The sequence below is a fragment of the Monomorium pharaonis genome, chromosome 8, assembly GCF_013373865.1.
Source record: "Monomorium pharaonis isolate MP-MQ-018 chromosome 8, ASM1337386v2, whole genome shotgun sequence".
Lineage (NCBI taxonomy): Eukaryota > Metazoa > Arthropoda > Insecta > Hymenoptera > Formicidae > Monomorium > Monomorium pharaonis.
This window is the reverse complement of record NC_050474.1, coordinates 4591371-4607426: the sequence shown is the minus strand read 5'-3', so window position 1 is coordinate 4607426 and position 16056 is coordinate 4591371. Positions and strand designations below refer to the sequence as shown.

At 43.8% G+C, this 16056-nt stretch overlaps 1 protein-coding gene across 9 annotated transcripts in view; it reads right to left on the bottom strand.

The window, feature by feature from the left end:
• LOC105832504 (serine/threonine-protein phosphatase 2B catalytic subunit 2) overlaps positions 1-16056 on the bottom strand; it is a 118351-nt gene that overhangs the window by 45149 nt on the left and 57146 nt on the right. For all 9 annotated transcript variants that reach the window (XM_036291068.1, XM_036291070.1, XM_036291069.1 and 6 more), the window contains exon 3: positions 4505-4629. In XM_036291068.1, the coding sequence (XP_036146961.1) occupies positions 4505-4629 (125 nt within the window). The remainder of the gene's footprint in view (positions 1-4504; positions 4630-16056) is intronic.

The window sequence follows — 16056 nt, the reverse complement described above, 5'->3', positions numbered from 1 at the left end:
AAATATTCCAGAGCCGTAGTCTTATGTAAGGTGAAACAGATGTGATTGCGATTGGAACCGCTGGACCGGAACGTTTAACCTTTGTGCATCAAATCGATACCATGGAACTACCAACATCGCACCGCGCGGCTCGGCGTGGGATAGAGGGAAAGAAATGTCACACGTTTGGTTACATAGGATATTTATCTCCCGCTCTCGCGTCTCACAGGATCGCGCATCGTGGCGACGGTTAGCACGTCAGCGGTGGGTATCCGATACACACGGTTTTTTCGATTTTGCATGACATCGCGCTTCCGAGAGCGAGAGAGAGAGAGAGAGCAAGAGAGAGAGAGAAATTCTCGTCGCCCATCTATCCGTAAAAGCCAGGGCGACGGCAATTTTTTTCTTAGACTTTCGAGGTCAATTATTTTCTCCCCGCTGACCCGATCGACTGTCTACCGTCGTCTTCCCCTCGCGTCGTCCCGCGGCCCTTCCACCACCATTCCTTTGCGAAGCCAACGGAGCGGCTGCTCGCTCTCGCCTTGTCCTGGCCGCTATAATTACACGTGAGGGCCCTCATTGGCATTGTAACGAAATAACGCGATCGTCCTTCAGGTACTGCCGCGACTCGCTCGCGAGTATCGGATTATCGTTCTTCCCTCCTTACACGGCGATTACGCGAAACACGCACAAGTTGCTCGACCATCCAAGTTCGCGCATAAGGCTAACACTTTTTTATCAACTTAAACTTGAATATAGTCCATATTCGAAATTAATAATATCTTCTTCAAAGTGGAGAATCTTCCGTTTACGTTTATATTCCCAACGATGTTCCCCGCTGTTAGCGAAGCGCTCTTGAAACTCTTCAATTGAAATACCAGTCAAGACGCCGATTGAAACTTCTTTTTCCAACTTAACAAAGATTTGCACTACTTAGAAACACGCTGCTTTATCATCGTAAACATTTTTTAATGTTTTCATAATTTCTTGGCTATTCTTTCAAGGATCTTTTCTATAAGAATTTTGATATCGATTCCTTTGCTCCTTCAATATCACTTGAGATCCTCGACGTAATAAAGAGAGATGCTTTTGTTAAATGAACAATTATTGTCTTTATATCATTTATACCCTCAAAACAAGATGTATGGAATGCAGTAAAAAATTGTAATTTAATATAAGAAGAGAGTTTGATTGCGTGCGTAGTTATCGATAAAAAGGAAATAAAGTGCGGCAATGTGATTAATTTTTCATTTGATTTTTTAATTAATTTTGTATGAGCGCACGTATATTGTTTCTTTCTTTGTGTTCGGTCATAGATCTTTATGCTAATGTTTCCTGTGTAATTTTATGTAGCTTAAGCTACATTCAAAGCCCTTCTCCAGTTCATTAAATAAACCTTAATAAGGCTTATCTTTAATTAATTGTGTTTTCACATGTCGGTCTGTTCTCTTGTTATTCTTTTCTTTACATTTAGATTGTACATTTCAAAGTACACAGTGTGGAAGTGTAAAAATAAAAGTCATTCAAATCTTTTTTAGGAATCAATAAAGACATAGTCATTAATGTATAAAAGAGTACGTTTATAAATTTAATTGTCGAATTTAATAATACTTTACTAGTTTACTCACTTCATATCCAAGTCTCTAAATTGTATAATCATGCCTTCTTACAAGCGTGAGAAATTACTCGAGAGGATCTGAAGGAAACTTTTCGGTCTGCGTTGAGCATGTGATTTTCGAGAGTGTATGGGATACGATTTTCAAACGAACGATCGCGGAGGATGAAATCTGTTCTCGTGCGCGTGTCTTCTCTCCGTAAGCTCGGATTTTACCTTTGTATGCATTCCCCAGCATCTCCTGGAATAATCAGGAACGAAGGTTTCCAGCCGAACGTATCGTCGGAGAAAAGGCTTCGGATCTGCCATCGGGATCACAGACAGAATACCGATCTCACGAAGATTTAACGTATCGCACACAAACATAATCGCGCATATACAGGGGAAACGCACGTATACAGAGATACCGTATTGTTCGCGATGGGCGATTGGAGACCTACGCTTCGATGACGTACCTTCTTAAAACGCGAAACGAATCCTTTCTTCGCGCTCGAGTCATCGAACGGAGAGCATCCTCCGAGCGCGAGCATCCGCGCGACAGAACCCCTTTCATCGGCGCACACACAGCTCCAACCGATTTATAATGCCATTTACCAGTGCGAAGGTGGTCCATTTTCTCTCTGCGAGATAATACCTGTTTTCGAATATCGTACTCTAAAACGGGAGAGAGAGAGAGAGAGAGAGAGATATCTCGCAGGGTACTCCATCTCTCGTGTCTCTCGTGAATAGATCGGCTTTCACGTAGGTCGTAGAACAATCGTAAATACGATCGAATCTGCAGCTGCATGCGTACGCTACAGCAAAATTATCCTTCGAGAAGAGGAGCATTCGAGTCGGCATCGCCGAGAGAAATCTCGTGTTACTCCCGGAAGCGGAGAAGATGAAAGATATACGATTTAATAATGGTACAAAAAAGATGTTTGTTACGCCGGGGATAGCGTTAATAAAGGAAGCGAGAGAAATAATGTATTGTACAGTAATTAATTAACGTTATTAGTATTTAGAGAAATAAAGATTTCCAACCTGGGCAACGACTCGAGCGAGAAGAACGTCTCGTGAAAAGTCCCTGTGCGTTACTGCGATATTATTTTATGCCCGTCTTGCTTTTGCGAATGTATGCCGATCGATTTCAATGGGACTTTAAAAGATTCCATTTAAGTTCGGTCCATCAGTTCGATTGGAAACAGCAAATGTACGCGTGCGGGCTTTGGGCATCGCTCGACATTCGCTCGCGCGTGGGTCATAAATCTGACGGCATCCGCGCCTCACGACGGCGACACGCTGCGCCCTGCATTATTCAGAGAATCCACGCGAGGACGCAGCATCTCGATCTGAATAACGGCAGCCGCGGAATATATCAAGAGACTTTCTTAAAAGGAGCCATCTTGCCCGCGCGCTGTCTTGTGAAATGTACTTCGCGGAGAATATATTTAAATCTTGGTACGCAGCGCGCCACGTGTAATACCACGTACAATATTGGATTGTCCCCTATTTCTTCCGTAAATTTCTGCACCCGGCCGAGATTGTTGCGTAAAATCCTGGTGGCTTTCGTTTTACAAGGCGGAAATTATATTATACCTCGCGGATATTTGCCGTGTCTTTTCAAAAGTAAATTAATGAGTGGGATTGCATATGAAAAGTATGTTACTGCTTGCTATTTCATAAAATAAATTAAAAATAAGACGAACAAATTCCTAGGAGGTCGAGGACATAAAGTTTTCAACGTATATATTCAACTGCTTTACCAATGTTTTATCAATGTTATGCGAACTTGTAGTATTTTTTTTATTCATCGACTTACTCCAAAATAGAAATCCTTGAAATTGCATCCTGTACGAGATATCTACGCGTCGTCGCAGCGAAATTGCATCTTGTGCATCGCGCGGTTTAGGGCAATCGCACTAGGACTTTGTAGTTTCTCCCCCGTCTTCCGGAATTCGCGAAAGGAAATTGTTCGTTACTTTATAGCGTAAAAATTTCTCGGGAGGAAGCCACTCGAGATGCCGCTCTCGTTACTCCGGGGTCTCCTCTCGCGCATTTTCTTGTTCCTCGCGGCGCGGCGGAATATTGCATTATGCTCGACATGAAGCGTACTCGCCCGTGACGAAATTTTATCTCGCAAAATAGACTACTCGTGTCGGATCAAAGTTGATTATTCGCGCATGCTTCGAAATTACATTCAGGAGAACGAGCGCGACAATACTTTCGGGTAACAAATGCACTGTACGTGTACACGTGCGGAAGTTCCTTCTTTCTTGACTATTCCCGTTTCCCACGCCAGAAATGGAGACTCTTCATTCGAAGAAATCCATATTCAGGGTCTCAATAGAGGCAACGTAGTCGTTATATTTAAATAAAAAGACCTTTGACAAAACGCGCATTTTAAGAATAATATTCGAAGCAGAATATTGCTCTGCGCGAGATAAGCTATCGTGATTAATATATTCGATGCAACACATCTGCAACTGACCGTATTAGTGATCCGAAGATACTTTTCGAAAACTTTGTAAATTGTTAATTTGCGATTTTAATAATCTACCTGCAAATGTATCAAGACATTATACAATCGGATAGTATCACAGCAAGCCCCTCTCAGAGAATTAACGATTTCGCACTTTCGCTAAGCTGGGATAAGCGGGTAAACGAGCCGGCGATTTAATCACTAATTAATTACGACATGCGCTAATTACAGAATCCGATGATTGGTGCTCCGAATATAATTCCCCGAGATGAAGCTTTTCTCCCGTAAATAAAGGGATCAATTTTTACTTATGTTTGCATATCCACAGCTGTGATGCATATAAATATCATTAATTCCTAATTGCTCTGAATTTCTGCACTGACAATTTAGTAATTGGAAACGGCATGGTCAATAGTTTACATAGGATGCTTCTTTTCTCACATACTCACCTCGATACTGAAATAACCCCTGTCAACATAATCTCCGAGGAAGAGATACTTGGTCGAGGACGGTGGACCACCCACCTCGAATAATTTCATCAGGTCGTAGAACTGTCCGTGAATATCGCCGCACACTGAAACCAAAAGTAGATCCTAATTAGATGTAGAAAGGGGAAGCCTCCCCTCCTCCTTTAAAGGGGAAACCAGGGAAGAATTAATTAACAAAAAGTTTTCTGGGCCGCGAATTACGTAACGTCGCACTGCGATACTCTTTCGGGGCGCATCGAATTATGTGAGATAAAAGCGCCGTACAAAAAATGAGACGTAATTACCCGGCGAACGATTAATATAGCCCGATTAAAGCGCATCTTGCGTCGAATATATAGACATTAGCGGCCCTTGAGAGTCGGTAAACTTGTTTGCGAACGTTTCAAAGTGAAATTACGCTCCCGTGTCGCGCGGAGGATACGGGACGGAGCGGGAAACGTTGAGAAACTTCAAGTTCTCGAAACCGAGAACTATTAGCGACCAGAACCCGGAGAGTGACGTCGGAGTTACTTTGACGCGATATTGCCCGTCGTTCGTTTCTAATGTTGTTTCACATTATCCCCCCCCCCCTCCAAAAAAATATTGTTAAAGAAAAAAAAATTATACATGTTCAACAATTATCGCTGTGACAATGCGCAATCATGCTTGTAAGATATCACAAATAAAAAATACTCAAAACGGAAATAACAAAATCTACTTTTCTTTCCGTCCTTTCACTCTATTTCTCCAAATCCTCCTTTCCATCCTACAACGCTGTTTTGAAGTGTTTGTACAATTTTCGAAACTCGAAGCTTCCTCCAGCGGTACAATAGACGGTACAAGGAGCCAAGACGAGAGCGACGAAAGAATTTTTAAGATGCGTAAAAAATGGGCGTACAAAAAAAAACCCGTAACGGCAAGAAAGTACGGTACGTTAGAGGAGCGATAAACTGTTATACACACGATAAATGAACGTCCATAAACACACGCTGCGCCTCGGGAACTTAGTCTTCCGCCACCCAACGAAAACTATCACCGAGACTGAATACCGGTGCGCGCCGGCATAACATCGTAGCTTATGACTATCAACTATTTTTATTATTCACCGCTTGTGCAGTACGTTACGGCGTTGCGCTTTCGCAACATTTTCCGATACCGTTCTCGTTGCAGGGATGCACACCGATGAACTTGTTGTCGAACTATGCGCCGCGCAGCGCAGCCGCCTGTTGTGATAATTAAGTATTTAACAAAAAAAAAAGCGCTTTATATTTCAGCTTTAAACTTAACTCGCCGCTCGCGCGCGAAAAAAAAAACGCGAGACTCGCTCAACGACGAGGATTGATGGGAGCCCACGGACGTATGATATTTGAACATCGGAATGGCGGAAACTGATATTGCGAGATACATTATTAAGTAAATAAAATTGCGTGGTCCTCTTTAAATACATACGACCGCGATTCGTTTGAAAAATTTTTTAACGAAATAAAACGTTCGCTTCTATACAGAAAAAAAAGGAGAGAGAGAGAGAGAGAGAGAGAGAGAGAGAGAGAGAGAGAGAGAGAGAGAGAGAGAGAGAAGAGGAACAAGAACCTCAGCGATTATATAAAATATTATCACGGAACAAAGGCATACACCGACGAATAACATCGACGGTGCGTTTTGTTCAACACGCAACGATATATCTAACGTTAATACCGAGTCGGCCCCAGAAACTGGGATAACACCGCGCGCGTAAAGTAGCGAAATATGAGGCGGCAACCTGTCGGCAAAAAGACGCGGTTATATATATATATATATATACACAAAAATAAATAAATTGAGATCGTATTAATATAACGAGACCGAAAATGGAAAAAAATCAACTGTAAAGGATAAATAAAGGGAACAGACTTCGACGAATGGGCCGGCGAATTAAATGCAAAATACATCGGACGTTATATTGGTTTTTATTTACAAAAATCGTAAAATCGGAGACTGTCGATTTCTCTTACGATTATACAATCTTCAGCCTTTTAAATTCCGGAAAATACCGCGTGAAATCGCGGGAATCTACAAATGCTAATTAAGAATCGGTAATTCGCTCGCTCACGTAACCGAACGTCGATCTGCGCGCCGTATTACGTGAATTAACTCCCACGGAAAATGAGATAATACGAACCGCTCGTCGAGCGCTTTTAAAGTCGAGTGCCGAGGGATGCGTGGGTGAAGAAACCTACTCGAAACTCGCGAAAGGAGGAAGAAACTGAACTTTATTTTCCAGTCTTTCTTCCCCTCCTCCGTGACGCTTGTACCTCACTCCATTTTTATTACTCCTTTTTCTTTTTACTTCTAATGTTTCTAGGGAGAGCAAGTGGGAGACGAGCGCGAGCATCCAAGCGCTATAAATAAATGATGCTTCTTCGCAAACAAGAAAAGCAAATACGTCTAAGAGAATGCATGTACTATGAAGAAGCATCATCGATTCAGTTTTAGCGTATTCGCCGTAGAATCCAATAAATTTTACAAAATGCGATACAAATATATCCTACGGAAAGTTGAACATTTCAGTCCTCGAGTTTTGAAAATTCACGGTTTGCAAGCCCACGTATCTTCGACGGCGACTTACGATTGATTTTCGCGTCCCTCGATCTCTCTCTCTCTCTCTCGCTTCTCAATTCTGGTAATCCGATTTTTCCGCTATTTTTCGTCCGGAGGTGTCTTGGGATTCCGACAAGTAGTAATTTCAGCAACGGATGGCACTGGCGCACTGCCGCAAACCAAGTTTAAATATTTCAGACAATCCCCAAATGTATCGGCTTGGTTTGGCTCCCTCCCTCCCTCCCTTCTTCACCTCCTCTTTCTTCGTGCGTTTAATTATTCGCCATGCGGATACCGTAGGGCACAGCACGAGCAAGAACGTAATTTTGGCTTGGCCAACAGTGACCCAACGATGTTACGTGCTATTCTATTGACTCGGCTTTTGTCGGTGCATCACGCACTACGTGAACCAACCGAATTTTCGCAGAAGCCGCGCTTACAGGGTGTATCCTGTGCGCGGCAACGTATTCGCAATCGTGATCTAATTATTTAAATCGCGCACGTTATTCAGGTAGATCGATGCTGGGGGTGCGCTTGTCGATACCGCACGTCCATGCGTCGTCGCGTCCGCGGAACGAGATCGGCGAGCGAAATATCTGGCATTGTTATACAATACAATACAATATCCGGAGTCATTTTTCACCCGTCGCCCGAGGCAAGTTCCAGTTTCGCATACGCGCGAATCCTTTTAACCCCCCCCCCCCCCTGTGAGTTAATAACCAACTTCAACGGAACTTGCCAAGACGATTGCGCGCATACATACGTCTGCAAGTTTGTAAACTCGTATCCCTGGCAATATGTCTCTCGCAGTGGAGATCACTTCAAGGGTGACACGCATGTTCCGAGACAAGCGGAGAGAGAGAGAGGGAGAGAGAGAGGGAGAGAGAGAGAGAGAGATCTTGGTCGACACAAAGTGAATTAAACGGATATTCACGGCGATTCGCAGCGACAAGGATCGCCGCTAAGTAAGCACGAATTAACATTGCCGACGACATGCCGAGGAGCAGTTAACGCGAGATACCGAGACACTAGCCATTAACGTGAGTCAACCTTGATCGAATGTCGTATCTCATGCTGCTCGGTTACGTTCCAATATTATCCCGGAAATTCGTCCTTCCTTCGATTCTAAGGGGGCTTTTCCCCCGATTCAGAAAATAGGATAACGCGAGACGGATTTTCGAGATGGCAGAGGAAATTTTTGCCGACCGTCTTTTATTCGTCGCCCACCCCGAGTCTCGCGCGTGGCAATAGAGTTTCGCAAAATTGTTACAGAATAAAGCCAACGACGAATTATTATCATGTCTTGCCACTCGCGAAGAAGATTGATATTTCACTGAGAATAAAAAAGTGTGCTTTATCTTCTCGCGAGGTCTCTTAAAACAAAAGTATCGTATTGCGCATTCTCTTTTTACCCTGTAATTCTCTCTCCCGTTATTTAAAAACCTGTTTGACGAGACGAAAGGAGATCGAGTTATCGTATTTACAATTAACATACATACGTAGCGACGAAGACCCCGCGATGCGCGCAAACCGCTCACGGTGAGGTCGCCGCATTAGTTGCGTCGCACGTTTTTATTATAATCCGATTAAGCGTAGCGGCGGCGGCGGCGGCGGTGGTGGTGGCCATGATGACTTCTGTTCATTTAATAATCGGTTTCCACGTTTGCAGTTAACAATCTGCTCATCGCGGCGCTAAAGCGGATTTTGCTCGCGCGCTCTCTCCTCGTTGATTATCAATGAGTACCGGCGTTCGCTTTAAACGGAAGAACGGTCATCGTGACCGCGGCCGCGCCCGCGTATGCGCTTTTAAAAGCTCGTGAATCTCTCCCGCGTATTGCGCGCAATTTATTTCGCGCCGTGAAATTTATGGCCCGCCGACACTAACGAATCGGAGAGCTATTTTTTCAGGTGGATGTATCGCGGCCGCTACATCACTAGGATATTATACGACAAATGTCGTTATCTAGCACGACTGTATTATACGCGATACACACGCGTATGTAATACGTGTGTAACTTCAATCTTGCCTTGTCTCGTCTTTCTCGCCGTATATATATTTTTTTTTCTCGTAGACTTTTCATCACTTCTCCCCTGACAGGCATGACATCTCCTTTGTCCGCGCGCGTTCGTTCCTAGCTACCATATTTATGACGCGAAATGTGGGACGAATAAGTATAACTCAAATACAAGCCCCCTCCTCGGTCCAAGTGGAGTGTACTACCTAGTACTACCTACGACGTACGAGTCGTTTCACGGACAACGTCCGTCGCAGAGAAAGTAGCGGGTTTTGTGCGTTAAACCAGATCGGATTAACCGACTGCAAGGCTTACGACGACGGTCTCGGCTGTGAAACGGTGCATAAAAATGTACTTACTTAGCCGCATATAAATCGATCCGCTGGCTGTTTACGTCGCTATTCCGAGGTGGTGCATAAACTACACACACACCTCCTGGACGCCCCTCCAAGCCAGGCAGCCACTCCATCGTGCAAGTAATCGCTTTCGCGAAGAGAAAACACGGTGTGTTCGACGTTGAACGTACGTGGAAGCGCGAGACACTTTCTTCCCTCGACGACGAGGAGATGCTGTCGTTACAAACGCTCGTGATCTCAATATGTCGCGAGTACCGAATTCAAAGGCCCCGATACGCGTCAGAAATTACGAGATCATAATCAGTTTTTATATGTAAGACAGCCTTAGTAGTAATCTAGATACCCTACGAGATCAGACTCTGGTCAACGGCCAGTTTTGATTGGTCCGCCACCAAGTTTCATCAAGTCCTGAGAGTCAAAGAGGCTGAGACGGGAAAGATAACTTTTTCTCAATCTCAATCTGGGCGCGAATATATATCCATCTTTCTCGCCAGATTATAACAAAATTGCCGGATTTCTTGTCTCTATAGCCTTAAGATAGATCATAAACCAATCACAGAATCGATCGTGCCAGCATCTGAGGACACACGTTACATACGATAAATCTTGAGATGAGAACAAATTATGAATACCGGCGACAGCGAACGCAGAGCATCCATAAGTCATGATGCCACCAAGTGCTGACGCCACAGGATAATGCGAGAGAAGATCAATTTCTTAGAATCGCGTAAACCGTTCAGCTTCCGACGATAAACGGATCTCGTATTGCGATGACATTTCAACGGAGTTACTGTACCGCGTTCCATATTGCATCCGGATCTGAGCGACGAAGCGAAGGAGAGATCCCGGCACCGTCCCGTTGGCCAGGGCAGCCGTATAGGGCGCTTTATTAAGAGATTCGAGACACGTACGGATGTAACGCGGCATCGTAATCCAACAAACGTACGTTCCACCATGGCGGTGCAGTTAACCCACATTGCTTTACGGAATATCCTCGCCGTGGAAGAGGCTGCGACTTCGTTAGCCGGCGCCAATAACGGCAGCCGCAACCACGCGGAACCGTAAACCGCAAAGATTGTAACGGGAGATAAGGCGCAACCCCTCCGCTTCTCTCGCAAAGTGCTCTCACATGGGATAGCCTTTCCTAAGCGTTGACAGTAACGCGTATACTAAAAGCGGAGTAACAAAGATATTACGCTTTCTATCGCAACACTTAAAAAAAAATAACGTTAAAATGCTTTCTCGTTATCTATCACAACACTGAAATATTGCTTGTAGAAATTGAAATCTAATACGTTAGATTTCTTTTCAGTACAGTGTAAAATGTTATGCGGTAGATTTTAGAAATATTCATGATTTATTAGTACGAAAAATATTATACAATTATATATTTGCCTTGTATCATCGCGCATCGTTATATTTTTACATTGTCTTTCTGACAGTCGATAAAATCGGAAAAAAAAACTAGAGTTTCCAGTTAGCACGATCGAAAATATAAAAAACAATGGTGACTATTTGCAGTCACAATGTGCGAACAGAAAAAGAGAGAGAGAGAAAGAGAGAGAGAGAGAGAGAGAGAGAGAGAGCATTTTCTGGGGAATTCGCCATCGAGCGGATGTCGGAATGCGAGCTCGCTAGGCAGCTCGAAGCTATTTCGGCTGTGATTATTTCGTGATCATATAAATCTTTCCCCTTCCCCTTTCCCCTCTGCGATGAAACATCGGGACGCAGCTTGACAATTTAAGTTACACGAGCCGACATCCGCGTGCTAGTTTCGCCGCGATCACGTACAAACATCTTCTTGGCACACACGCGTTTATTTGTGCAAGGTGTTTGAAAATTAAATGTCCTCGGTGCTCATCCCCTGTTTCTGTAATTTCGAGTTTTACATATATATAATTATCTACGTATTGTAAAAGATTCTCTCTTTTTTTTTATTACGAAATCAAGATTTTCGTTTGTGTTTTCTAAAAGTACGAATTTTGTAACTTGGCATATTAAACTTGAAAAGACACTAATTTCATCCGTTTATAATATTATTGTAATATACGACATTATCACGTTGTATAAACATTGTATTGTTCGTTTTATGTCGCTAAAGTAATTGGGGCAAAATTATCAAAGCAATTTCCGATCTTTTGTCTCCTGAATACGCCTCGGACTGCCTGTACTTTATTAATTTTCGCATTACATCAGCTCGCGCGATTCAAACGTCGAAGTCGTACTCTCAAAACGTTACCGCAGCGCGCCATTATGTCAGTCAAATTCCCCGGGCGGCTCTTACAATTAGCTTAAGCAGCTTGTAAGTACAATGGCCATTCGTACCTGGGGCAGTTTATGCTGTTTCAGCTCACTCCCATCCTCCGCCCATGAGAGCCCTTAGGATATTTCCTCGTATTTCTATAACGTACGATGAGTGAACCGGGGTTCGTGTTCTAGTTCGAAGACGATCATCATGGTGGCCGTACGACACCGTAATTTCAATATCCCGCGTCATCGTATTTTTCGCGATGATCACGGATGCTTTAGCGAAACGACACCAGAGAGATCGCAGCGAAATTTTACGATCATCGCCGTGGCGAAAGGTGAGCGGAGAACAGTTCTCAAGTAAATAAATTACAGCGAATCGGACTACTCAGCGCTTCTCTAAATTCGAAAGGGCGAGTCTCTCTTCCTCCATAAATTGCCCAATAAATTTTCATCAAGATGATTGCCAGAGTTACGAAGAAGAAGCTTTCTGCGTAAATTCAACCTTGATTCGTGGCATCAATGGTCTCTGAATTACTGAAACGCGATTCCCCTTTATTATTTTCAAATTCAACATCGGCCACCGGTAATTCGTTTAATCTCGCTAAACGTCGTCGAGGAGAATCGAATAATTTTAAGCGCTTCCCTCCCGCACTCGCTCCCACCGCGGGCGGTTTTGCGGCAAATACCGATACCTTTGCCAGGAAAAACAATGCGTTGAGCATGGCCGCGAACGAAAGAGGAAGCGTGTACGCCGACAAGATAAATTCAACCATGAGCGCCAGAGGCAAACTCGCGCTGTTCTCTCCAGTTTTAGATTTTTTTTTCCTTGCCTTTTGGTCAAAACACAACAAAAAGCTACACGAGGAGCGGTCTCGGAAATTCAAAGCGATCGCGAATGTACGCGGCTTCTGTCTGACTGTTGAAACATTTTTGTCATCTTGCTCGAGTTTTAACTCGGACGAGAAGAATTTTCGAACGTTTCACTAAGCCACAGTAGATATTATTTTAAGTATAAATCCGCAAAAATGTGTTTGAACATAAACCCGCGATTCGCGATAAGACAATGGTCAAGGTAAATACCGTTGAGGCCAACATTGGTCTCAGCATGCTGATATTTTGAGCAAATAAGGAGAACATAATACACACACACACATAAAATTTTATTTTATTATACATATTATGTATTTTAAGAAATAAAACTGTGTGTGTGTATATGTGTGTGTGTATGTATGTGTCTGTGTACAGATATGCAATTAATGCAATTAATGTTGTTCGCTCTATTAATCAGATTGTTTCAACTTCTTAATAAACTTGCCTACCAGATAAACATATGTCTATCTTTATCTTCCTTTCTAAATAAAGATAAGTACCTGTCGATTAAAGTTTTCCAACTATAAACTTAGTCTTGATTCAGAAGTCTACGTTATAACCAATTGTAGCATGAAAAATACGTAATGTAAACACGATCATCCGTTTATTTAATTAAAACAGGGTGGTAAATTAGCCGGTGTAACGAACCTACGAAAACTTTCGTTCCTGGCATTCTTTGCTCTCTTTGATTTTTGTGATGGCTTGATACGAGAATCACCAAAGTAAATTCAAGCATAACGAAGTACCGGATCTCTCATTCCCCAGCGGGCATTTCGCGAGTCGGAATCCCTCAGTTTTTTTCAATGTATCTCGCAAATGCCGACATTAGATTAATTAAACGCTAAGCCGAAAACGGAGCGCGGATCTGCGGAAATAATAGCAGCAACAAGATAATGGAATAGAATTTAACGGGAATAATGCAGTGCGATAAGTTTCATTGATTTAAATTGCCCTCGACTTAACTTGCGATGCGTTTTCCGCCGCTGCGAAGGGAAACAAAAATTTCCGCGGTTCATAATACGATCCACGAATCGAATGTTCGCTTAAACGCGTTACCGTGCTTATAGAGAGGAATTCCACTGTGGGTCGAGTTACCGATATGCTTCGCCCCTTCGGTGTCTTTCGTAAACAGCGTAAATTCCCCTTCAAACGCGAAACTCCCGCGAAACTGCGTCATAGCGCGTATAATGCGGGCGATAATGCGTGTGTGCGCCGATGTCAGCGTGGGTGGACACGCATCGATTGCGTACGCGTCTGCAATCTCGCTATCATCGTGTGAAAGGATCGCGTAGAATCGATTAATGTCCGAACCAAAGAGAGAATCGCGCACGGCTCTGAACGTTGGGGGGATCTGGTTAATGCTTGACAGGGATCGCAGGTTGATTTTCCGACACGACGCGCGGCCCGGAATATTATTGCAAACAAGCGCGGAATTACGTTCGATACGTTCCATTTTATGAATTAATCCTGTTGTTGAATATAAACGAGTTTCCACAAGCAATGGTTATACAACAGTTGTTAGAGCGGCTTTACAATTTTTTCTTTCTGTGCAATTGTCGCGTCTTAAGGAAAATGATAACGTTAGATAACCAGTTAATAATGAGAAATAATACATCTTTTATGCATTGTGCTTTTAATTTAACTCGATGCTAACAAAAAAAAATTGCAAAACAACAGAAAACAATTTAGCAAAAATATTTTATCGATTTACAGCGCAATCTTATATAAAGTAAGAATATTAATAGCAAATTCTAATTTGTTTTTTTGGTAGTAAAATATTCGATAAACTCCAGCTTCATTTTTCTTGCGTTGCACAAAGTTCTCCGATTAACATAGCGTTATATTTACTTTTCATTGGAAGCTTATACTACGTCATACTATAGTACCTTTCTCCACGTTACATGTGAAATACAAGGTAATTGCGTTATCACTCGACACCGGGATAACAATCAAACGGATATAGCAGATCTCTAATTTTATTGAGATGAGATTCGCAGAGTGGAAGAGACGCTCTGTTGACGTGCAACCGATCGACCGGTCGATTCTCGCCGGACTAAATCATAACAGGTCCGCGCGTCCCTCGTGGCGGCGCAATAATTTTACTTCAAACGATTTACGACCCGCCGAGAACGTCTCGGCGTCGGTGCCGCGCCGTTAATAAGTTATGCGGGCTCGTACCGAGTTGCAAACCCGGCGCTAAAGATAGACGCGCGTGGCGATCGACGGCGTGCAAATCAAAGAGAAGGCGCGATTGTCCGCGATATAAATAGAACGATCCAATGTACGAGCGCTTTCGCGCGCTTATCTTCCTTTCTCTCTCTCTCTCTCTCTCTTTCTTCTTCCTTTCTCTCCCTCTTGCAATCCCTTTTCGTCGCGACCGCGCGTGTGCTACAAATTCACGACTTTACCATCGACTGGTCCAAGCCGTTTTGCCTTTCATACGAGTGGCTGGCCACTGATTTCGCGCGTGATATCATCGGTCCGGTTGAGAACCCTCGATTGATCGATGGCAATTTCTGGGCCAACATCGGGCCATTCTCTTCTCGTTGTAGCGGCGGGCACTGCGGTTATGTTAGCGGTCTCTACGCTTTGACGAGACGACCCTTCCGTCGTTTCGCAGCGAGTCAATTTGACCCCTGGCGGCACTTCTAGACCCTTTTCATCTCCATCCCTCCTCTCCGGTGACGCCGGCGGCGAAGTCGAGAGTTATCATTTGGCGACACACTACTCGTGGAGTGGGTAATGTGTGCCTTAATCGCCGAACACGTAAATGGCGTTCATCAATTCTCGCGCAGCGCCAGGTTCCTGCGTGAAGAAGTTTACCAAAGGAAGAAGGGTGGATCCGGGAAATCAAAGGATGACATTACGCGAGCGAAATGGTGGTTAAACGCGCCCCATTCGAGCCTATAACGCGTGGGGAAGCTTGTTGACGATAATCTCTACGATAATCGTTCCAACCGGGGGAAAGAAACTCCATCGAATGTCCCTTCCCTTTAACCCGAATCCAGATCGAGTAAGCGCGTTACAAACAGACGTGGACGGAAACGAAAACTCGCTTCAACGAGTGTACCGCTCGCTCAATCCAGATATTCCAGGTTTTATATCGTTACTCTCTGTCGACCTTTCAAATCTCTCACGCAAAGACAAGATATAAAAATGAGATAAAAATGAAGTGACGTACTGATGGTCCTACTCCTCTACAAGTTTGCTCTCCTCAGGATCTTCCGCGTAAGGGGAAAAACGTACGTATGGTGAGACAGAAAGGAATACATCGGTTGATGAGAACCGCTGAGTGCGGACCAAAGTGCGGAATACCGGCTGATACCCGAGGGTAGCTTCTGATGAAACGAGCGGCGTCGTTTTGCCCGTTACCGCATCACACAGGCGTGCGGTCCTTTTACTACCCCGTATTGCGCGAGGCGCGCGCGGAGACCCGGAATCAACTGCCGGGCTGAAATGTAATCAA